Source organism: Electrophorus electricus, chromosome 10 (assembly GCF_041902795.1).
Source record: "Electrophorus electricus isolate QZ-2024a chromosome 10, ASM4190279v1, whole genome shotgun sequence".
NCBI classification, from domain to species: domain Eukaryota; kingdom Metazoa; phylum Chordata; class Actinopteri; order Gymnotiformes; family Gymnotidae; genus Electrophorus; species Electrophorus electricus.
In genome coordinates, this window is record NC_137506.1 from 24,365,609 (window position 1) to 24,389,613 (window position 24,005).

A 24,005-nucleotide genomic window follows, 5' to 3' on the forward strand; every position below is an offset into this window, starting at 1 on the left:
TATCTGCAAACAAGCACACACTGTCCACACTGAACTTTGTCTTGAAAACTGGAACAATGCTGCCACTTTGTAATGTCTTCCACACAATTACCCTTTTATGGACCCACAGTAATGTGTCTGTCCTTAATCGTAACTTCATTCATTCTGTAATGGCTGACGTGTCACTGCATTGTATGAAAATGTCAGTGGTTTTCTAAGAGTTTTGAAAGCTTCTTACATGCTCAGAAAGAACAAGACATTAGGGGTGCTTTCATGAAGCAGTGACATTTCAGAATGTTACAGACATTAAGACATAAATGTAAAATCTACTGAAGACCATGCCATCTCGCAAGCAGTATTTTACACATAGTTCTAGTTGAGTCTTTGGGCACAATGACATTTCTGTTCAGTTTCCATACTGCCTGTGGTAACTTTAACAAAAGCCCAAATATATAGCAACATAAAAAACGAGTAAGAAAAAAATTTACAGATAATTTGGAAAGAGCAACAAGCTTCCTGTCTTCTCTGCGAAAGAGCATACTTCCTTGTATATTTGAGACTAGTCTATTCTCTGATCTTTCAGGTTTGAAGATCATTCAGAGTTAAACAGTTAATGACTAAACCAAGTAAAAATGTTACATATAGCTAAACACCACCACCTATGTACACTTGAAAAGATATTCTTTATGATCACACATAATCCTTCCAGAACAAAAAACATAAATAGGCAACCAAAAATGTACAAATCACAAAAAATGAATAATAGACATTATAATCCATAATGCAACCCTATGTCTGCTGGAAAAAAAGTATAAGAACTGTACATAAATAGTAATACACAAAAACAACATTTATGGACAGCTCCCTTATTGACCCATTTGTGCAGGGGAATTCAGTGTCTCTACATAATTCAACAGGCATTCAATTCTTTATGCATTATGGGTTGAGGATGGAGTTATTCACAGCTTGTAGACTTTGACCTAGGATTATTTCTTGAGAGGTCCTGACATCTTGCGAAGGCCTTTCATCCGATAAAGCAACCCATTGATAAAATCCTGGGAAGACGAAGAGACAAGTGTATTTGAAGAATGCTAAAAATGGACTTGAGGTTTGCTGTACATTGAAACGTCCCCAAAGGTAGGCATGCTGAAGTTTTCTCCCTCATACTAAACCTTTCTCTCATATCTTTTCTGCATTCAAAGAATTTGAGACACCAACATAAACAAGTGAAAACAGCATTCTGGTTCTTATTCTTTACTCTCTTTGACATCCTGAGTCTCTTAATTTGGAGAGTGGGAATATGCACTGTACCTCTTTTGGCTTTCCACATTCTTGCAAAAGCTCCTGGTGGGGATTTAAAAAAAAAAAAATAAAATAATGCTTTCATCTTAAAACTGTACCATCATCTCAGCCCTGCGGAGACGGAACTCACTGATTAACCTGACCATACGGCACACGCTGTTATGAATCTTGATTTTTTTTTTTATTATTTTTAAGTATTTTCTTTAGCAGTATGTATGAAATCACTGCCCTACTGTAAGGTGATCTGCTTACTGCTTACATCTTTCTGTTGGTTTGTATCTTGTGGGGAAAGGCAATTCTGGGGCTATGCTGAAGGACTCTTCTCTATATAGTAGTCTATGCCTACATCCTAGAGTGTTCTTTATGTGTTTGACATTTGAAATTTGAATGTTTTAAAGTATATTCATTGTCCACTGCATTTTTGTTTTGTAGCAGATGCTTTGCTTCTTTCTGAATAACATAATGTAGGAAAAATTCAGAACTTACATTTAGTCTGGATCTCTGTTCTTCATCTGAGAGCTCCAGAAGCTCATCAATGTCAATCTCTAGCTCAGGAATCTCTTCCTCCTGAAAAGAAGGTAATAATTACATACTCAGTAACAATGGCTATACTTAATATCTGCAAGAAATTACTCATGATTAGTTACTTGGAATTTACACATTGAATTAATTCTCCCAACAATGTCCCACATAGGAAAGAACATCACTGAAAACAACTTGTATGAAAGATTAGAAGTGGTTATATTTTCAGGTGCAATTTTTCTCATGATTTCTATAAAATTATGAGATTGGTGTTTCGATTAATTAATTGTGTGATTCAGGTTAGCATCTACCTTTTGTGTTAAAGTGCTTAAATATAGTATTGGAAATATTTTCTAAATATTAACAAGGTTATATATCAGCACAGCCTTTTCATTCTGATTTTTTGTTGTGTTTCTTAAATCACTTTATTCTACATGAATATTTTTGTAAGGTAGAGGTATGTTGCAGTTGTTACAACCTCTGCAATGCCTACTTCCTCTATATCCATCAGAACACAGACAGACAGATATTTACATACTTCACCTTGATGCAAGCAGCATGCCATATAAAGCTAAATGTTAAACATTAAGATGGTCCATTAAGAAACCAGAGTTTCTAGTGCAGCATTGTAGGGTACATTATGCAGAAAAGCTATGTGATTAAATTAAATTGCCCATTTTTGGAAGGAAATCGGTATTACTCTTAAATTCACTATTTTTTATATTTAGAAGAATGCTGCTTTTTTACATTAGGCTACCACATTCATACTTTCATTAGGTTACCAATGAAAATTAAAATATGAAAAAAAAAATTTACTTCAAACACCACACAAAAAAAATCAACCTCTAGGAAAGCATATTGATCAATAGGTTGAAAACAACTCTAGAATACCATTCAATTCATGATATATTCAGTTACAATGGCCTGAGAGCTGAAAAGGGGAACCCATTACATAATAAAATATTTACAAAACTGGATTGCAATTTACCAGTTTTTTCCAACAATATAAAGGAAAAGATTTTTACATGATTAGATTACCTTTTTGATTATTACCACAGTGCAGCTGCTTGAAATTCTATGAAACATGCTGCTTCCCCCTAATTTTTAAGTTAATCTCATTAAGATTCACTTGTAGTTTTAGGAGCATTCATTCATACACTAACTCAATCAGTCATATCAGCTGTATACAAATAGGAGACTTATCAAAGCTTTTTAATCTGTGTTAAAATGTGGCTTCATCAAAGATCGAAGCCTCCTCAGCCATCATATATAACATATCTATTTTCAGGTTTCATATTTGCTAAATGCTTTAGTAAAACATACTCTAATTAAATTAGTTATTCTGAACTGACTCTTAGGTTGACTGAGAAATTTTCACCCTTTCAAGAGGAATTTTGGATGATTGGATTTGAAAATCATTGCTGATTACATCAATGGGTAACTTATGACTACTTCCCAACCCCCAATCCTCAGTCAGCACACTTAGTACACTGACCTAAGGGAAAGTGCCCATTTCAAAACCCAGTGAGTTTAATGCAGTATTCCATGTTAGACAGTTTCTATGGCTGAGCCTGCAGCTTCTATGGCTCAGTGAAGAGGGAATCAATTAGAGAGAAGCTTCACTGAGTCCTAAGTGACCCAAAGGGCAGCAGTCAGGCGAAATTATGCTACAGATTCTTATACTTTTAGACTCACTAAAAGATATTTTATACAACATAGCTGTACAAATCTCTACATTATATTAAAATAAAAGTGTTGACAGTCTTTCTTTAAACCTTGAGTGGTTATGACTTCAACAAGTCCTTGAGGTGTCCATTTACAGCATTTAACTGACAAATTTATCCTAAGCAACTTACAATTATGACTGATTACAACTTGACCAATTGAGGGTTCCCTTAACCCTCAATTGCTCAGGGGCCCAACAGCAGTAACTCAGTAGTGCCAGGGTTTGAACCAGCAACCTTCTGACTACAATTCAAGTATCTTAACCACTGAGCTACCACTGCCCAGTCTCCAGAAATTATATTCACATATACAGTATATACACATATACTGATTGTGTACCCAAAGAAAAAAGTAGTAATCTAACATTGTCATAACTTCGTAGTTCATAATTGTTTTTACTCATTAGAACATGATCAACATAAGTGACATGATCCCTTTACTCACCGGAGGGCTAATTTATTGGCAGTGGCTCTGTTTCTCCAGGCAATTTCCAGTACCTGGAAATTGTAGCTAGTTATGATCTAATTCATTATTCATTCATGAGCAAGAGAGTTGCAACCTCTACTTGGTCATGTTAGCTCTATTTTCACATTCCTGAATACTGTGCAAATATTGTGCAGTCTGAGAGGTCAGACTTGTTGTGTTAACACAATGCTAAGCACCTTCTGAAGGCAGTTTTGTTTGTTGTGCAAAACAGAGCTGGCTATTGAGGTAATACAGCAGCCATTACCACCGCACCCTTGAAAAACATACCTGAGGTTCTGCCATTCATTCCTTTATGCACCATGATTAGTGATTAAGCTATTTAAAGCCAGTTAAGAGGAAACCTGCTACCACAGCTAAAACAAGATTTTCAACAGAAAAATCTCCAGTGAGAGAATCCATGAAATGGCACTGTGGAATGGTACCAAACCGCAGCACTTGCCTTGTTTATCAGGAAAAGCAAGCCAGAGAGGCTAATCACTGGCTAATCACTGTCTTTGTTCAGTGTTTGAATGACAGCACATGGGAAGTTGGGCAAGGGTGACTGGCTCAAGTGGATCCATTACTAAATGCATGGCTCTTCCAGCACTCCCTGGCAACGAATCAGAGGGTGTTGCCACTGAATCATCACTGGGCACAAAGGTTATATTTCTCATTCCATTAGCAATGATAATTTCTGATATGGGGATTGGGATAGTAGCCCTTTGCTCCATATTGACAAGTGCACTTTTGGGTGCCAACAATATTGATGTTTAGAATACAGGACATTTCCTAGGTTTGATGCTTTGAATAAAGATGAATGGAGTGCCTTTTAACTGCACTTTTATAAATGTCTCCACCCAGATACTCTCATATTGCCATGTCTCCTAATGACCTTGCAAGTAGGAACTCTTCTTTGTTAATATTGTTGATTTATTCATTTTAATGTTGAGGTATGCTAGTGATGTCTAAGATGCACAGAGCTGCTTTGAGATCCAATGAGTGGCCACATACATTGGAGATGAACATGAATAATTAACTTGGTGACACAGAGGGCTGACTGTAAACCCTTCCACACAGAAGAATTGGCAGAGCCACTGCGTAACCTTTCAGCCAAGCCATGCAAAATTCAGCAACTTTACCAACCATGTGGACAAGCACATGGCCACACTCCTGTTCTATGACTAGCAAGCAGAGTTAGCACCTAGCTAAGTGTTCTTAGTAGAAAACAGGATTAGCTCTCAACAGTTAATTACAGCTGTTATTATACAGGGAGAGGAGCAGCATCCCCCCCCCCCCCCCCCCCCCCCCGGTTGTGTGTGTGTGTGTTTGGGAGAAGGTTATTCTTAGCCTACAGCAATTATATTATGTACTGTGTGAAGGACAACTTGCCTTTGTTCATTTTGTGTAGCATACAATCTTCCTCTAAAAATAATAAAAAGATGCACTATATTGACTGCACTATATTGATAGGAATTAAGCTGATAATAAATTGAACATTTAATCATATTGTTGGAGTGAAGTCCTTACTCATATGGCCTGAAAGAACATCCTAATGATGGGATACAGTACAACAAAGAATGGCACTCTGCCTACAACAAAATGACTTGTATATGCCATCCTTGAGGGGAGGAACTCAAAAACGCCTCCCAGGTTCAGTGTGCCTCTGGTTGTATGTAGGGTACAAACAAAGCCTTCATTTTAATGCCACAGCTAAGGGCGCATGGTGTTTTTCAGTTTCTGGGCACAGTTTCTGGGCTACTCCAGTGTGTGTTTATTAGAAATCAGTCGGGCCTGTCTCAGGTGTGAGAAGCCGACAGAGCATGGGCCAGGGGAACACAGAGCTGGGGAGAGGGTGGGTGTCTGCCAGAGCAGCAGCTGAGTGGTCTGGACCACCGCACAGGTATCAGTGAGAAAAGGGATCCTGCCAAACCTCAGACAGCCTCTAGCTGAGAGCACTATCCTGAATGCTTTTTTATCTTGTTACCATGAAGTTACCATATTGTGGTAAAGTGGTTATTATGTTTTCTATGAAATTTACCATACAATTCAAGGTTATTTTCATATTCAAACACACATACACACACACACACACAATTAAAGATGTTGCTAAACTTTGTCACAAATGCTTAGGGGGGATATCTTTGAAAATTTCAAGTGTCAAAAACATAGACCTCTCTAAGAGAGACTAAAATGAATAATGATGTTACATGAATACCTGCTTCAATCAGTCACAAAAGGGAAACTGTTTTAAAAAGATATATGCTCACTGAAGCCATCCAGCTTTTATCAGACCACAGAAAGCATTCTGTCCATCTCTCTTCCAAACAAAATTTTACCCTGATCGCCTGGCCACCTACAGTGGGCAGGCAGCTTCATTCCGTTGGCACAAGCCCGCCTACGTAGCAATTTCAGTCTGTAAAGAGCATGCCAGTAATCACCAGTAGGGGAGGCGAAGCGAGATAAGCCGATGTTTACAACACAGCTCCATGTAGGAGTTCAGAGCAGAATTCCACCCTCCTGCCCTGGTCCAAGCTCTAAAATGCCAAATTGCATTTTGAAATAGCAAATTGTGCATTATGTTATGTTATTATCTGTACTGTGCGTTGAGAGTAAGAAAAGGTGTCTGCCTGCATTCTGTTGTCTTCATCATCTTCCGCACATGCCTTACAGCAGTCATTGTGCTCTCCATGCCCCATCGTGCATCTGTTTTGTCTGTCTCACATGGCAGCCAGAGACTTGTTGCCATGGTATCCCCAGAGACAGCTGGGTGCATTGGTGCAGCTCTAATGATTAGATGGGTTTCTTTTTTTTCACCTCCCCAAATAGAAACATGGAGCGATTTTGTGATCCAGCCTCTAGTGTTAAAAAAATCATTTAACTTCTACGTTACAAGAAATATGTAGAAACACATGAAAGGGAACAAGTAAATGCTGTTTGTGTCTATGTATAAATGATCACTCACATGGGCAAATCTGCTGAAATGGCAACAGTAAACTTCTCAAGTTCTTTGATGGGTTCAGACTTCCAACATCAGCAATAGGAATTACTTACAGTATGTCTGGACCTGAGTCACCCCAGGGATAACTGTTAATCTTTAGCCAAGAGAATGAGCTGTTTTAATCATCTGTAAAATAACTATAAACAGACTTTCATAAATTTGGTCACTTTAAAAGTGGCATCAACTCTGTCTAAGTCATCATTGTTGGATTTGCTGGAAAATAAATGTTCTAAGAACGCATAACGATCAAATTTAATCTGAACATACATATTTTAGGGTCATTCAAATATCAAACATGACATGCCATATGGCATCAATACTAGTCTTTACTATAAACTTTAAGGTGCTGTAATAAATAATTAGTCTCAGCTATCCATAATTATACTGGCACAAACTAGCAGTGAATCACTCATTGGCAAGAAGTGGAGCTGCCATGTTTCTCTGAGTGAGTACTGAACACCTTCCCTATTTCAAGATGGACTCAAACCAGATGAAAATGCACAGCACCCTCAGGACCAATAGAAACCAATCTAACACACAATACCAGCGTCCTCTCTCTGTCTTTCACGCTCTCTCCCTGTCTCCATCTCACCTCACAGTCGTAAAGTAGATGCAGCTGCCCGTCGATCCACTCCTCAATGTCCAGTCTCCTCTGGAGGTCTTTGCGGTTGTATTTCACTGTTAGCTTGCCCAGCTTGCGATGGGGGGGCTCCTCCTCTTTGGTCTGAAACATCACCCTGGACTGGGTGCTTGGCTCCGACGCCATGCCTGCCACGGCCACACACAACACGAGGAGAGAAGTCGGGAAGCCGTCTCTCTCTCTTTCCCTCTCTCTCTGTCTCTCTGCTTGGATCTAACACAACCGTCCCTCACTCTTTTTCCAACAGTCCCTGTAGCTGGTTCTCTGTTTCAGCACTCTTCCACCCTCTCTCCCTCCACTATACTCTCGCTGCCTGCTCCCAGTGGACGGCTGTAATGAAAGACGGCTTTTTTGTGAGTGTGTGTGTGTATGTGTGTGTGGCTTCTCTTCCAGGGTGTTTTAAGAGAGTGAGTGAGCATAGATCACACAGAGACTGATAAAGAGTTTAAGATGAGTGACAGAGGTCAGGATCATACGGAAACTTATTTATGTATATATTGCCACTGCACTGAGGACTTTGTGTTATATCCACCATATTCCAGGTCACACGGAAACATAGGAAAACTGCAGAGATTTTAAGAAAGGGGAAAATGTTGCATGTTTCTCCAATATCTCCGCTTACTCTGTATGCCCACAGTGCACAGTGTATTCAATATTATCTTGGAGGTTTTGTCCAATTTTCAGAGCTAATAGCATTTTATACAGGTTTAATACACTATGCTGGGAAGCAGCGGAGAGTAATGAATCGGAAATCAGTCCCACAGAGAGAATGTATTTCTGCAAATGAAAGCTGATGGGTAAGCAAACCACATCGTTATTATGAGGTGCACATTGATGCCTACTGCAAATTGAGTTCTGTGTTAGCCAATAATTATAGGAATTTTCCCAGTATCAAAACTAATCATGGTGTATACAGAACAGCATTCGTTTTTAATGTTGACTATGCAGAAAACATATTTACAGTGAAGGGTTGGTTTTGGGCTTTGGTGATATTTAATATGACACACACTATACACATCTCCAGAAGAGGGAACATTTTTAGCAAGTTATCCATACATTCATAATCCATCTCTAAGGAGATTGCTGATTTCAACCAAAAACACGTATACCTCATCAAATGTATTTAGTATGATCATACTCAGTGTAAGAGACATATAGAACCAATAATGATATTAAATTTAGAATAACTAACTATTTAATCTGTATACAGGTACTCGATAGCTTTTTTCATAGCAGTTTGTTGTTTGTCACACTGAGAAGCTAATTAATAAAGCCCTAAATGCTTTTTATAATGGCTGTTGGCGCTTACTGCTGTGACTGTATCAATTGTACAAGTGCATAAAGAAAGGAATATACTGACAGTTGCTACGAGTGACAGTACGTGTGCCTCCCCGTAAGATAAAGGACTTCCCTTTGACATGCATTAAAATCCGTCCATGTTCATTTATCGTTACCACGTGTGCTAGGACGCGACCACGCACAGAGAAAGGAAATTATGTACGAGACAAAGGTAGGCCTAATGGCGTGACAAAGCACCTATAGTAATTTAGATCCATAAAACATTGATGAAAATGCAGTGTCAAAAGGGGACCAAACATCACCTCAAGTTGGAAACAGAATTGTAGCATATGCCAATCAGTTATAATAAGATACAACGGCTTGTCAAGGGGGCGAGCACGATTATGGAGCTCCTAGCATTCCGATTACGAGAACAACGTCTTCATTTATCTTTTTATCTTTTGTTTTTTGGTATGGCCTATCCATCCGCGGGTTTGATGTACCGTCTGTTACGAACTCTGAATTATTGAGCGCTGTGGGAGATCCACTTTCACGGCCAAAAATTCATTCATTCCAGCTCCGGCTCCCGCTCAGGCACAGGTATTGCCCCGGCAGCTTCGCCCCAGACAGAATGCGCTTGAGGACTACTTCTAACTCGGACAACACACACTAGTCCAAATCCAGCTAAGCTTTGCGACAGGACTTCAGAATTCAGTATTTTTCTTGCTCCCTACCTCATCTCGTGAAATGATATTTAAATTCAACTAAGTTGAAATGTGCAAGGCCCGTGGCACTGTCATCCATGTTATAGTGCTGCAATGTATTTTCGTGTGTATGTGTCAGCAAAAACTGGCAGTATCGGGAAAGTAGAGAATTGTCTCATAAGATGCCTCCCAATAAGTTTGACGTGAATCACATCTGTGGTCCTATCTTGTAACCTCTTAGAAGTTGGCTGCGTTACGAAGCTGAATCACAAAACGAGTAGTTTAACTTTTATGCGGTGTATATTTATTTATCAAATAAATACATAGCTAAATATGCTACATCGCATTACGGAGTAGTTTTTAAGATTTTATGTATGACAGTTGTTAAGATTAATAATGTTTTATGTATCACTGCCACCTTGTGGCCACCTTATAAACAACCTTTTATTAATGTTAAAAATGCATCTGTACAATTATTAATCTTAAAATATATTTGGACTAAGTTGCTTTCATTGGCTGTGAGTAAACAGTCTTTGCAGCATTAATATTTCGACACAGCTGCAAATATTGGTAGATTAAATATTTTGTTTTAAATTCTACTCTTTAGCGACAGATAAACTGTTGGCCTCCAACTCCTAGTTCAAAATATTTAGAAATATTTCACCTGCTAGTCACTAACTATGGTAACTATGGTACTATGGTAAACTTGCATCCATGCGAGCGTCCGAGGGGAGCGGTCCAGTTACGCAAGTTTGGTTCAGATCGCATTTCACTTCCTGTTTCGCAGGTATAGGACCACACCTTTGAAAAAGGAGAACGTCACAGCCATTTGCCAACTTGAAACTCCTGGACAAAGTTTTTAAATTCAGATCTAAATAGTAATTTCCACTGAAAACTGGTACAGCCTTCGAATTGTGTTTACATCAAATGAAGAAGGAGGAATACATTTTTAATTCAGTTTAATTGGTAAGGTGAATTTTCGTTTACCTTAAAGGCCTAGAGGCCCTTTGTTCTCCGGTAATGGTGTATAATACTCATTATCTGTTTAAGTACTTAATTTATATGTTACAATTTATTGCCCAACATGTTGAATATTATGCTAAGCTTCACATTCACTTGATCAGTCTGCGAAACACATACTGAAAAACTGATGTCTGTGTCGGCAGATTTGCCTCAGCACACTCAGAGGAACTTTACCGGAATAGGATGACTTTCTGTCGGATGTGTGTGTTTTTTGCCACAACGTCATTGTTGCACAGTATTCTACTCGAAATCACAGAGGCCCAGGGCTCTGAAGAACAATGTCTTAAAAGGTTTAGTCAAGGGAAAGAAGATTTTGTTTTAGATACTGATGAGTCCGTGAAGGAAGGTGCCACTTTCATCGCTTCTCCGCAAGTCACGCGCAGGACAGACTGCATTGCCGCCTGCTGCAGCGCTCCGGACTGTAATTTGGCGCTGATGGAAAGGGGGACCGAGGACGGTGTGATAAAGTCTTGCTTCATTTTTAACTGTTTATACAAGCAAAAGAAAGTGTGCCAATTTGTAAGGAAAAATGGATTTGACAACTACGTTTTAAACTCTGTTTTTGGAAATTACCTGGAGAGTTACATTCCAAGTAAGTATAAAACGGGTTTTGACGTAGTTATTTTAACAAACGTGGTAGTAATTGGGATGTAGAGTTTCGACTGTAACGTTTCTCTCTATCGACCGACATACTATGAGTTGTCCTATAGGTAGTTAAAACGCTTTCATAATGCTTGTATTATATAGCTTACCAACTTTTCAGTTAAGGTTTTCAAATCAACATCTGTATAGTTGTCAGGGTTTCCCAAATGAGCGGAAAAATAGCCCACGTGACTTGTTAAAACTAAACATGTAAGTTCCCACTTGCATTGATTTCTATCCACTAAGCTACATAACCATTACTTATATAGATCACAGTTGTGGGCTAATGTGAAATATTATTACTAATCAGGTTAGAGCCTCTTCAATTTTACAAGAATGGAAGGAATATGTTCCTGTTAGTCATGTTATGCAAGCTTCTCCTTACTCACCTGAAGAAATTCTAATGAATCCTGCCTGCCTAAATGTCTCAAACATATGCTGATGTGATTTACTGTAGATCATATATTTTTCCCCCCTTTTTAATTTTTATACTAACTACTTCTGTGTTAAATATGATGTTATCCCATTATGACATTGTTTCCTGTTTTCCTGTTACATGCAACAGTGGAAGACCACCCTCCTGTTGCAATAGCAGGGCAGGACAGGGTGGTTCAACCTCATGACAGTGTGGTCCTTAATGGCATTGAGAGCAAGGATGACCATAAAAATTTAACGTACCAATGGCAGATGGTGTCTGGAAACCCCTCAGCCATCATTGAGGTGGGAGCTTCTCCTGACATAACCTGCTTTTAAGACTAAAATGTAAGAAGCACTCTAAAACCATGCTTGAATATTAGATTTCTCTTTAATTATTCATGGATTCTGGTAGGTTGCATCAGTTGCTGAACCAACATGCTACATTTTGTAAACAATTACATAAACAATTATTACAATATTATGTAAGATGGCCCCGAGGTTATGCCTGTCCTACATCCCACAAATTTAGAACCAAGTCGTAACCTAGGTCATGCTCCTTTGAAAATTGGTCCCCTCAGAGGACCAGATTTCAAAGCTCATTGTTTTCAACTCCTTGTATTCTCAGAAAACAACATTTGAAGATGAAGTGAGGGTGTCTAACCTGTCTGCCGGGGTGTACAAGTTCAACCTGACTGTAACTGACAGCATTGGACAATCTGACTCGACAGTGGTCACAGTTTTGGTCCTTACACCTGAACAGTCACATCGTGAGTATTTGCTTTAATATAAATGTGTTTGGGGTTGATCTCATGCTATGCTAATGATCCTGAGGAGTGATTTCCATTTATAGATGCGTGCAATTGCACCATGGATTAGCAGCAGAGAATATTTGCTGAAGTTGATCTTTATCAGTTTTTTTTGTTTGTTTGTTTTTAAAGAAATGGTTTGAGAAGTCAGTGAGGCATGTGAATGGTAAACTTATTTTCTAAGCTTTAGTATTCATTTTTTATGTGTACTGTTTTCATACTGATCTTCAAATATGGCTGGATCATTGTCTGGTTATTTAAAAGAAGAATTAAGCAAAGAATGTAATTAATTTTAATGTGCAGCAAAGTTACACAGATATTTAAGTGATTTGTATGGAACTAAAACTAGTTTTTCTAAACTGGTTTACAGGTTTTTCATTAATTTGGCTTGTTGGTCTTGGCTTTGGGAAGTTTTAAGTTCTATGACAAATGAATAGTCAGGTTTTTCTATTGTAGTTTATATCAGAATATGTACAGTTGTGTTTACAAGTGTTTTTAAAATGTATAATTATAAACGTCAAACTGTTGTGATTTATTTTACATTTAATTTATTTAAGCTGTTGAGTAAAACATTTGAGTTTTAGATATTGTGCCAAACTATAATTGAGATGAATATCACTTTTGTTTATTGTTCCATTAATAATTGGTCATTTGCAATTATTTTTTTAAATAAATCGTTTAAAATGTTTTGTTTATCTTAAACTAAGTGACCGTGTTCTCACATCTTGCATGTATCATCCATATGGTGATTGTGCATATTTTGTTGCCTATACACTAATGGCTTGCGGTTAGGAATAAGATTTAAACCCTTCTATTTGTTGTGGGGATAAATCATGCTGTTAGTCGTCAAGGAGACAACTTATGTATTTTGGTGTTATTGTGATCATGTTCCTATTATTTTTATCTTTGGTGTGATAGTTGCTTTACCTTTATCCTGGGGCCACTGATGTTACATTGGAAAGTTTCACTTTTATGCCCATGATGAGAGGTTTAAGATGATGTCATTAACTGTTCTGCCTCTACATCTGTCTCGAGTTCTGAGTTTACAAAAACATAGTATTCCGGAGTTCCACAAAAGTAGGAATTGCCTTAGCTGGTTTCTGGGGTTTTAAAAAAAAAAAAAAAAAAAAAAAAAAAAAAAAACTGGTGCAGCTGGTTTATGGCTGGGATGAACAAACCAAGAGAAGGAACCAAAAGCAGACACTTGTTTCTCATTAGTGAGACTTCATAGTCCTGTCTTCACACACAATTGCTTACTACCTTTTTCTTAGGCGAGAACATTTTTGATTGTTTGGATCATTGTGGTTTGGATAGCTAGTGTCACTGGTTTGACAGTGTTGTACCTGTACCTATGTATTGGTTATCCTTGTTTTTCTACTACTTTTCTATTGCTGTAATATAAATAACACTATTTCTCATTTTTAAATAAAATTTTAGTTAGCAGAATTTTCTAGTTAACTGTGTCCATCAGACATTTACCTTTTTAAAATGTTTGACATAAAAACATTAAAACATTATGTCCATTAACCAATATGTCACCATAATTCCTGACAATTTAGTGTAAACATATGTATCACTACACTGTGTTGTCCTAAATTATAAATTAACCACTGGTGCTTGAAGTGCCGTAAAGGCTACATTAGGATATTTGGCTAGCTAGCTACAGCATTTTGTCAGGCATGCATCACTGATATAATAGTTTTATTGTTATTTGTTTGCATACTGCATTTAGACACTAATAAGAACATATTGACATAAAGGTTCTAGATCAACATCCATCTTCTCTGTCCTCATTAAACAAATGCCCTTCGCCCATATTCGCTTAAATAGGAAGGGTTTTAGGGCAAGGTAACCCTAGCTAGCTTATTATTCACCTGATATTTTTCCATTGCTTCATGCTCAGTGGAATGTTAAACATGTGAACTGAAACCCGTCTGAATCATTGTAAAGGAGTCAACGCAAACTTGCAGGGCATTCAGGTGTTCCTTTCATTTGGCATGTTGAGGCAGCACCATTTTTATTTTGTTTTTCTCGCCTGCCACATGCTCTAGTTTGCAGTCAAAGTGGGTCATGTGCAGAAACGTATCACTAGTCACATAGCATTGAGTGCTGGGCTGTAAATAATTCCAGGTAAAGTATAGGATTTCCAAGCATTCTGTGCTTGTGTCTCAAAATTATATGGATGTATTAGCCTAACTGTTGATCAAACTGAATTAGCAATATATTTACTTTTTGAAAGCCTGGAATCATGGAATTGCATGCACTGTCTGTAGCTAAAACCAAGGTGTTGACAAAAATAGACTAAAAACCTTTTTGAACTACTGTGAATGCTGAATAAAATACTTGCTTGACATTTTCCTCTAAAGAAGAATCCATAGTTTCACTTGAATTTCAGGCTCAATGTTCAATTGGTGATTTTTTTGGGGGGGGGGCATCTTTCCTCACTGTCGTCCCTAACTGTTAAGAATGCTTCATAGGTTTACAACACCCACTTCATCTAAATGAAGGCCCTTTCTCAAAGCCCAAGGATGGTTTACAATCAACACATCCAGTGACACACCAGTGACTGGAATGCGTCTCCTGTCATGATTAGTTTAGTTATGTTTGTTGTGAAATCCAGTCTGTCACTACCACAGTATATGATTTGAAATGATGGGGTGTCAGACTGATTGCTGTATAATTGATTCTGGCCTTTGAAACCAGCAGTTTCCTTTTTGAAACTTGTGGTTAGAAATGCTTCTCTATTTATGACCTGCTAATGTTTCCGTGTATAAAATCTTTGATATGAAACTTTGAATTAGGATTGTTGAATTAGTGACTCGCCTGTATGAAACTTGTTGCCTGAATGTATTAAAATAAAGTACTGATAGTTTAGTAATTGAGTTGGACGTTTAATAATAATTAGGTTGGATGTAATTGACTCCCCCCCCCCCCCCTTATTTCTCACATTCCTTCAATGTAATGTGTATTAATTATGTCCTTTTTTGTATAGCCTATCTGAAGCATGATGGGTGGCATTTTTTCCCATTGCTCTATTGATTGGCTTCCAACCGTCAACATTATCTATCTTTCAATAGATAAAAGTTGAAAAGTTTTCATATTATTGGTCGCTGCCAGTTGTTGGTCAGTATATTGGTGAATATTATGTGAAATTACTGAAGCATTATCATCAGGAATTGAGAGTCTTGAGATCATGCAATGAGGCACACATAGCCTAATTACAAAAACCTTGAAGCACTTGTTAGGTTGGCTGTTTTTAGTTTCAAAGTCCACATTTCATTTTCTCTTTTCCCAGACCACTGTCTGGTGCCTAAAAAGGTGGGGCCATGCCGTGCTTCCTACCCCCGCTGGCACTACAATGCGGCATCAGAAAAGTGCGAGAAGTTCATCTATGGGGGCTGCAAAGAAAACCGCAATAACTATTTGTCTGCTGAAGAGTGCATGAAAGCCTGCAACAAGGTGTCAGGTAGTGCATACTCATTTCCTGACTCATGAGGCTATGAAGGTCAGACTAATCCAATATGTGGTGATGCTGAAGATCTGAACACTAGAAAATGTCAAGTGATTTTTGAATTTGATCTTTATATAGTTTGTTGAATGAGATCCTAAAAGAACTAGGATCGCATGCTGTGAATGGAATGGAATGTATGTATGAGTATTTCCTTGCGAATGCCATTGTAATAGCAAAAATACTAAGGTTCTTGTCCATCCCGTGCTAGGTACGGGAAGCAGTAGTTCTGTTGATATGCCACTGCTGATGCTGCCAGATTTTATGAACTGCTCTCCCTTCTGTTGCAGTTTCACAGATATCTTCAACAGGAAGACATGGCCCCATTGTTGTGGACCGTAAGTCTCTAATGCCATTATATCAGTGGTTACCAGCCTTTCTCTTGGAAATCTGTTTTCTCTCCAAAAGATCTAGAGTAGCTGCAGTCAGTGTTCTAGGTTAGGGACGGAACTCAACTCTGAAGGAAAGTTGATATTTATGCTTATTGAATTCCATGGCACTCAAAGGTAGATATCTTCACACACCATAACTCTTATAACCTTTTTTATTTGGTTACATCAGTGCCGTAAAGCCATTGTGGTCTGCATTCTGGGAGTTCAGAATAGCTGAATATCTGTTTTGGCTAGGGAAATTTTTAAGTATGAAATACTTTGGGCCCAATAAGATGAGCATTGTATTAATAGATTAGTTATTTATTAATGTTTGCTTCCCAGGATATCATACCTTTTGAGCCACTGAAAGTCTCTAACACTCTCTGTCTCTCAGCTGAGCTGTGTGGTCAAACATGTGGACCGGACCAGTTCACATGTACCAATGGTTGCTGCATAGACAAAGAGCTTGAATGTGATCAAATTAAGCAATGCAGTGATGGCTCTGACGAGGAGCAGTGCGACAAATGTAGGTGCCAATATTCAAATCATGTAGCCTAAAACACAGAAAAATGCATTTGATGTTCTGACATGTTTGGACTTCGAATATTATCACCGAGATGATAAAGTGAGATGGTGTATTTTCAGCCTTATGAATCTGTTCTTTTTTTATGCATATTTCTTTGGCTTTAAAATTTTAGCAATGAGCTTCACCCAAATGAAATATGCGGAAGGTGGAAGGCAAGCAGTTGCTTCTGTCTTCAGCTCATTTTGACAACCGCTTTCACTTCCTTTTTAGTGGGCACAAATTTTCGCATCTTGCTTAACATACCTGTGGACAAAGAGAGAGGTTTGTGTGTTCTGCCACGATTATGAGGATCACTACCATCTGTAGATGTGTGCTGCAGACAATTTAGTATTTTTACCCTCTGGCCCTCTTCCTCCACCACTCCTCATACCGAATCTCTGTCCGTTTGCAGCCCATTGCACACAGCCACCCCTCACAGGCCCCTGCAGGGCGAGCTTCACACTTTGGTACTACAACCCATATGACAAAAAGTGCAACCGCTTCAACTACGGGGGCTGCAGCGGCAACGACAACCGATTCGAAGCTGAGGAGGTCTGCATGAAGGTCTGCGAGGATGTGACCGGTGAGTTTTTGGCACCAGGGAGCCTTGCCTTTTAACTCAACTGTTCTGCAAACAGTACTGCGCATGGAGGTCACAGTAGCCTAGAACAGGATGGATGTTTTTTGAGAGGCATGTAAAAGAACCTCCACCTGTGAGGATCACTTAGGATGGATCTCATTGTGGCTAATGTTTGAAACTGTGACTTGCAGAGATGGATGTCTTCCTTTCAAGGGCAAACTTTGAGAAACAGGAAGACAGCAAACATTCAGGTAACTGCACTCTCTGCACATATTTAATTGTCTGGATGATTCGAATTTTTTTTTTAGACATGATGTTGAAGAGAATTTCTTTTGCATGGTATTACTGGTACTCCTGTAAATCAGGTAGAGCAAGGTGCTAGCAACACCATGGTCATGGGTTTGATTCCTAGGGAGTACACATGCTGTCTACTGATAATTGTGTATGAGGTAGCTCTGCCAAATGCTATAAATATGTGTAGCTACTTTGCACTCTGTCATTTACACTGCCATTCATGCAGGACATTTCCCTGGATGAAAATAGTCACCTGGATGAAAATAGTCACATACTTTATTTACATCCAGAGGAAAGAGATTGACAGAGTGCAAAGTAGCTACATATATTTATAGCATTTGGCAGAGCTCTCCCAGCATGCTATGCTATGCTATATGTCCTGCAGGATCTCATAGACCATTATACTGAACTGCAGGGGTTCTAGTTCACATATTTAAAGTCAGGGGAAAAACAGGTAAAATGCAGGCAAACATTACCACCCACTGTATTTAACCGTGAGCAGTAAATGAGTTCAGTCATAAGGACATTTTCAAAGTTGGGCAATTTGAACATTTCGAATGGTCTCAGATCATTGAGTCATGGTTTCTTTTGCATATGTGAAAAACTGAGACCCCCCTGAACAGACCCCAAAGTGGATCAAACTCGGAACACCTTCCAAGGTGGTCTTAGTCCGATTCCTTTGTGATTTGTATTGTAGTCGGCCTAGTTTGCCCATTGTGAAACCAAAACAACTTTCTTTGTTACTTGGCGATCCTTAATGCTTTCCATACACGGTGACAATTTTCATGGATACCAACTTGAGAAAAATGGCTGCATGTGGCATTGTATGGTTATGAAGCAAAACTTTTTCTCCACTTGAACTGTTTTGGTATTTCGTGTCAGTTATGTTTTTCGCCCTCGTTTCTCATCCGCTTCATGAAAATGTAGCATACCCAGATAACCGCCATTTATGAAAAATGGCCATCTTATACTACCCATAATTCAATGGTACACATATGTGGTCTCCGTTTTCAAGGAACTGTTGCATGAACAAAAACTGGTCTGAGATCTCATTGATAAAGTGGACCAGCAAGAGAACTGAGTATGTCCTCTTTAAAAATGTACATACACTGGGAACATAAAAATAACTGAGGTCAGTTGCATCTGGTTCCCTCTGGTTCACTTTAACAGAACTGAGTTTTTCATTTATCAAAAACTATATGTGAAAAAACCTTACAATTTACAAACATTTTGTTCTTTATCATATTTCTACATAAAATAGTGTTAATAAAATTTTATTGAATGTTACATTGCTGACGTAACTGCATTTGAAATTCTAGCATTTGGCAATCTAGGAATCATGCTTTATGAAGGTGTACCTTATGAAAATTCAGTAAATTATCACATTTATTTTCATTTCTCCCCCTCCCCCCCCACAAAAGGTACCCCTCCCTCAAGTACTGTATATGAACTGGACATGTATCTCTGCAAGTCTCAACATCTCTTAAATGCACAAATGGAATTAGAAATATCAGTAACAGCCTCTCCTGTCCTGTTTCTCTCTCCTATTCCTTCTCTTTCCCCTCATTCAGCATCCATTGGCATAGCTGTGGCACTGGGCTTAGCCATCCTGGTCATCCTGGCTGTGATTGGTTACTGCATCTTAAAGGAGAGGCAGCGGCAACACCAGCCGAGGCACCAGCGCATCACAGCCAATGGCTCGCATCTGCTTCCTGTGGAGGATACAGAAAAACTGGTCTATAACAGCACCACCAAACCCATTTGATTCCCACTCCCATTCATCCCTCCTTCCACACTGCTTGGACCTCACTTTTCTACACAGTTTAATGTTCTGCCTACTGTCATACCACTGACTCAACTCATTGCTTATTTACTGAGCTGTTAAAGAAATGAATCAGATGTGTTGGAGTAAAGGGGAGCCATGCAAATCAGTGGGTCACCAGAACTAAGAGTGGAACCCCCAACTAACCACCCAAAAGCCAACTTTTGGAATGTTATCAGATGGTGTGAAATTTTTTTTAGAATTAATTTTTTGTTTGACTGGTCATTTGGCAGAAGTAAGGCAGACTGACTTTTGTATCTCATCATAACCCCCTTTTTTAAGCTTGATGGTCATGCTCTGTATATTAACACTGGATGTGTATAGTGTTTTTACTATATAGTTTTACTATACTGCTCTGCCAAGTTGCTATTGAGTGATCTGTACTCAGGGTTAAAACTGATTATTTATTTAGTCAGTTCTGATTTGACATGGGATGTGGGGCTGTTTTGTCAGGTGCTTGTTTTTTGTGAACTTAACACAAAGTGAATCAATGGAAAGTTTTCTATATGATTTGGCTTTGCCTGAAAATCTGTTCCTTAGTTCTGGTCACTGCCTGGCCTTGAGGTAGCCTAACATGTTGCATTGTTTTAGAATTTCTATGTTTTGTTTTTGTCAGTTTTTCATGGTAGACTTGTATATACCACAGTTTGTGTAGTTATAATTTAAAGAGAGGAACATTACAAACAAAAAATACTTGGATAACAGCGGATAGTGTTGTGCATTTAGTTAAAAGAAAACCATGTGAAATAATTTCTACTGTTCTTGTTTGTACATAAGATATGTGTTTCTGTTTTTAAAGCTTCAATAAAATATAGGGTGTATTTTGTGTGGGTAGGTGTGCCCCTTTTATATAAATTAGTTAAAAGAATCTTTTCATCCAGAGAGAAATTGTTCTCTCGTGGAGGCGTCGACAGAGGGAGACGTTTCCCTCTTTTTCCGGAAAAGTACTAAGGGTGGAAAGAGTGAGCTTGTAAGTGCAAGGTTCGTGGTTGTGCATCCAAATTGAGCTAGATTGAAAATAGTCAGGTGCAAATATAATTGGGGCGGGGGCTTTTGTTTGTTTGTTTTTTGAGACTCGAAAGTACAGCGGCGGCGGAAAAACATACTTTAACTTATTTCTGTACTGTTTGTATTGGTATTTTTTTTTTTAAATAATGTATATAGATGCAAGTTATACAGGCTGCTTTTCAGTCTATAAAAAAGGGAGAACAGAGTAGACCAGCAGAGAGGGAGAAGAGTTCATGTCATCGGTTACTAGTTTACAGCGACTTCCCGACTGACCGTTTCAAAGTTGAAGGCGAGCGGGTAAAGAACTAAAGTTAAAAGCTGACGGGAAGATGCGAGAGTGAAAATATTTCAATGGACATCTATTTTATAATGCCGCTCATTATCTTTCGTAATGATATAAAGATAAAAAACTAACATGGTCGCAAAGTTGTACAAGGAAAAGTAAAATTAACAGATTAAAAGAAGATTAAAAACTAATCGCAAACACTGGCAATCTATGACCCGTTTCCTCAAACATTTGTGATTACCCATTATATATGTTGTTTCGGTTTACGATTATTTCGATGGAACTGGCAAGCCTGACTGAATCCATATTAGTTTTTCAACGCGAAAACTTACTCTGTTCATACTTTAAAAGCTCCGCTTTGAAGATATCTTTGAGTACAGACTTTATATCTTAGAGAAACGCTATCATTTTTATACACGTTATAAGGACCAAATCAGAGACATGTCTGATAAAGGCAACAAATGTATTAAATCATCCGTTTTCATTCTTTAGCATTACAAAATCTTAAATGATTTTCATTGCCAAGGTGTCGATTATCAAGAAAGCTTGATGGCGTTGTGTGACCAGAGAAGGATCATAGTTCTCCAAGGAATGCTTACGAGAGAGTGTCGAGTGCAGTTTTAAACACGCCCTTTACCATGAGCAGGCGGAGTTCACGCGAAGGTTTAGGAATTACAGTGTGTGCGCTGCATGTGGAATGGGGCACTTAAATCCGTGCGGAATTGTATGAACCAAGGACCTAAAACAAGTGATATCAAATGTTTTCGAAGTACGAATACAGAGAGAAATACTAGTTATTGTGGAGAACGAGAACAGCAGTTGGTAAGATGAATTTATTTCAAGAACCGTTGCACAGGCTACACCTCATGCGTGACATTTTTGATGACTAACTTGGAACATTACAGCATTTATTGTAACCAGTTTTTAACAGGCATATTATTATTGCACCTAAACGATTCTTTGCTCCAGCGTCTCTTTTTGTTAAGCGTAGTGTTTGCTTTTTTCAGAGTATTCCTAGAATGAGAAGTTGAAGAACTTCTGCATTTTCCATTTTAAATTAGGAATTCCCCTTTACCCCTTACAAGCTCTGAAACGAAAATTATAACCTATCGAGCTAACTTGGCAGATTTGTAACGGTGGCTTTTGTTGACTGTGCTGAGGTAACCTAAAGCAGACACACCATCCAGAAATACATGCTGCACTCGTCTCTTCCAGATGACCAGATAAACTTGGAAGATGGACGCTGGCCTAAAACTGACTTGTTGAGTGACGTGAGCATTTTTCACCCTTGTGCGCATAAGGTTAAAAAAGTAAGCTTTGCGGCCTCCTATTGACGAGTTCGCCGTAATTTGTTGATTGCTCGTGTTTTAAGACGTTTAACAGATGTTAAGTTCTCACTTTTGCCATTTCACACTCTTTTATCATAAAATACTTTATGTCCACGTATAGTGAAGTTTGCAGGCCAGAAATTGCAGAACTGATAAACAGTGTTTACTTTACGAAGGAAAACATTTCTCTGCCGTTGAACTTTGGTCAGGTCTGGACCTACATTTGCACATCAATTAACTATTAATGTGTGCAGTATGAATTTTCTGAATATGAGTATTCCAGAATTTAACCAGTGCCACATCTCTTTAACTTGATGCATCCCAAACATACAATTCTAATTTGTCAGTGAGATTGGAGTAATGTCTACATGAATGTAAACAAGCTTCTTACATTCTTAAGGTCTATCTGCTATGAAGTTGGTGATATTCTTCTTACACATACCTTAGTCTTATATGGTGACACTGGCTGCTTTTTTTTAATTTTTATTTACACTCAGATTAATACAGCCTCCTCCCTGTTTTCTGATACATGATCACAAAGTGGTAAAAGCTGTCACCTGATATCATTTTCTAGAGCAACAAGTGACATTGACTTTAATGTGAACATTGTGAAATGGTTGAAAATTTCACTAGTTCTTCACAAGTGCAGCACAAGTTAGGGGTCATGCTTTATAGTGCAGTGCAACAAATGGATTTATTTAGATCTATTTTTTAATATGGCAGATTTTGCTTTAATTCTTGTGTGTGTGTGTGTGCGCGCGTCCCCATCTAGTTTAACAAGAGAGGATGCACAAGTTTACTAGGCATGGTATAATTGGACCTCATATTTTTTAAAGGCTCAAGCTTACTTGGCTGCTTAACATTCTCCTGTAGTTCAGTTCTGCATGTCAGAGTGTTAGGGTTATGGTTTCTTTACGACTGCCAGAGCTAGATGCAAAAGTAAAAAATGTTGCAAAGCTATCAGTGTTGATAGCAGATCTTGCCATTATACTAAAAGTGGAACTTGGGTAACCCACGAGTTTGTAGCACTGAGAAAAATAACAAAGGATGTGACAGTGCCAAAAAGCTTTGTTGCTCATATCTATGACAACACAATGCCCCATTTGAAACAATGCTACTTGGTACCTTTTGTGAAAATTCAAGTTCAGTGTTCTCACCTTTCTGTAATGTGAGCAAGGTCCTTATGTTAACATTTTTAATATAGTGATTTCCTTGCAACTCATGTCACCACTTGGTCAGCTTTACTAATACACATTGGTTTGCAAATTTATACCAAATTAAAAAGACTCCAGAAAGAACCTGAAATTCCTCTGGCATTTTGGAGGGATATTGGTCAGTCATTACTTGCATACATGGAGTGCCTTATGTTTATCTAAGAAATACTCTAATAGCCTGCCTTAACTACCCTGCAGTGGGCTAATGAGTCTGGAATGGATTTGAATTGTGCTGTGGGTTCTTGCTTTGACTCAGGAAATTATTAACCAATTAGAGAATGGAGGCCAGGATGTACATGCTTCATGTAGATACTGCACTACTGTTTATCTTTAGAACACTGTGGATGTTCAGAGATGAAGATGTTTTATTAACACATGTCTACAGATCACTCAGTTATGATTAGTAATCTCATTGTCGTTTAAAAAATGCATTTTGATGCTTCTGGAAAGTGCAACCAAAATTCCTTCTTGTTCTGTTATTCCATGGCATGGAAATATGAGTTCAAAGGCACTGTCAGGAAAATACAG

General features: G+C 38.4%; 3 protein-coding genes across 11 annotated transcripts in view; 2 read left to right on the plus strand and 1 right to left on the minus strand.

Moving 5' to 3' along the window:
* Positions 1 to 643: 643 nt before the first annotated feature.
* On the minus strand, positions 644 to 7,999 carry ppp1r14d (protein phosphatase 1 regulatory inhibitor subunit 14D). 2 transcript variants are annotated; one of them, XM_027000249.3, is made up of 4 exons: positions 7,584 to 7,989; positions 1,768 to 1,848; positions 1,291 to 1,323; positions 644 to 1,034 (listed from the first exon to the last, which is right to left on the minus strand). In XM_027000249.3, the coding sequence occupies exons 1-4, from the start codon at positions 7,755 to 7,757 to the stop codon at positions 966 to 968; spliced, it is 357 nt and encodes a 118-aa protein (XP_026856050.1). In that variant the 5' UTR covers positions 7,758 to 7,989; the 3' UTR covers positions 644 to 965. The 2 variants fall into 2 exon arrangements, with proteins under 2 accessions (XP_026856050.1, XP_026856051.1); XM_027000250.3 differs by lacking the exon at positions 1,291 to 1,323 and having other exon boundaries at positions 7,584 to 7,999.
* A 2,403-nt stretch (positions 8,000 to 10,402) lies between these two features.
* On the plus strand, positions 10,403 to 20,462 carry spint1a (serine peptidase inhibitor, Kunitz type 1 a). 2 transcript variants are annotated; one of them, XM_027000188.3, is made up of 11 exons: positions 10,405 to 10,579; positions 10,780 to 11,228; positions 11,844 to 11,998; positions 12,321 to 12,462; positions 15,797 to 15,967; positions 16,300 to 16,347; positions 16,775 to 16,906; positions 17,177 to 17,227; positions 17,358 to 17,528; positions 17,717 to 17,776; positions 19,391 to 20,462. In XM_027000188.3, the coding sequence occupies exons 2-11, from the start codon at positions 10,820 to 10,822 to the stop codon at positions 19,582 to 19,584; spliced, it is 1,533 nt and encodes a 510-aa protein (XP_026855989.1). In that variant the 5' UTR covers positions 10,405 to 10,579; positions 10,780 to 10,819; the 3' UTR covers positions 19,585 to 20,462. The 2 variants fall into 2 exon arrangements, with proteins under 2 accessions (XP_081578337.1, XP_026855989.1); XM_081722211.1 differs by lacking the exon at positions 17,177 to 17,227 and having other exon boundaries at positions 10,403 to 10,579.
* Positions 20,463 to 21,586: 1,124 nt separating this feature from the next.
* The window catches only part of LOC113571348 (pleckstrin homology domain-containing family G member 3), a 37,166-nt gene continuing 34,747 nt past the window's right edge, over positions 21,587 to 24,005 (plus strand). For 3 of the 7 annotated variants that reach the window (XM_027000222.3, XM_027000223.3, XM_081721904.1), the window contains exon 1: positions 21,588 to 21,757. In XM_027000222.3, coding sequence (XP_026856023.2) covers positions 21,626 to 21,757 — 132 coding nt within the window. In that variant the 5' untranslated portion in view covers positions 21,588 to 21,625. Of the gene's footprint in view, positions 21,758 to 22,150; positions 22,246 to 24,005 lie in introns of all 7 variants that reach the window. The other 4 variants (XM_081721900.1, XM_027000224.3, XM_081721903.1 and 1 more) reach the window with 3 other exon arrangements.

Bases quoted from the DNA above. Each gene is read 5' to 3' on its own strand.
- ppp1r14d (XM_027000249.3), bottom strand. From the start codon at position 7,757: ATGGCGTCGGAGCCAAGCACCCAGTCCAGGGTGATGTTTCAGACCAAA. The intron at 1,849-7,583 runs GTGAGATGGAGA...CCTTCTTTTCAG, and splicing joins ATCTACTTTACGACTGTGAG to GAGGAAGAGATTCCTGAGCT. The intron at 1,324-1,767 runs GTAAGTTCTGAA...AATCCCCACCAG, and splicing joins AACAGAGATCCAGACTAAAT to GAGCTTTTGCAAGAATGTGG.
- spint1a (XM_027000188.3), top strand. From the start codon at position 10,820: ATGACTTTCTGTCGGATGTGTGTGTTTTTTGCCACAACGTCATTGTTG. The intron at 11,229-11,843 runs GTAAGTATAAAA...TACATGCAACAG, and splicing joins CCTGGAGAGTTACATTCCAA to TGGAAGACCACCCTCCTGTT. The intron at 15,968-16,299 runs GTAGTGCATACT...CTTCTGTTGCAG, and splicing joins AGCCTGCAACAAGGTGTCAG to TTTCACAGATATCTTCAACA.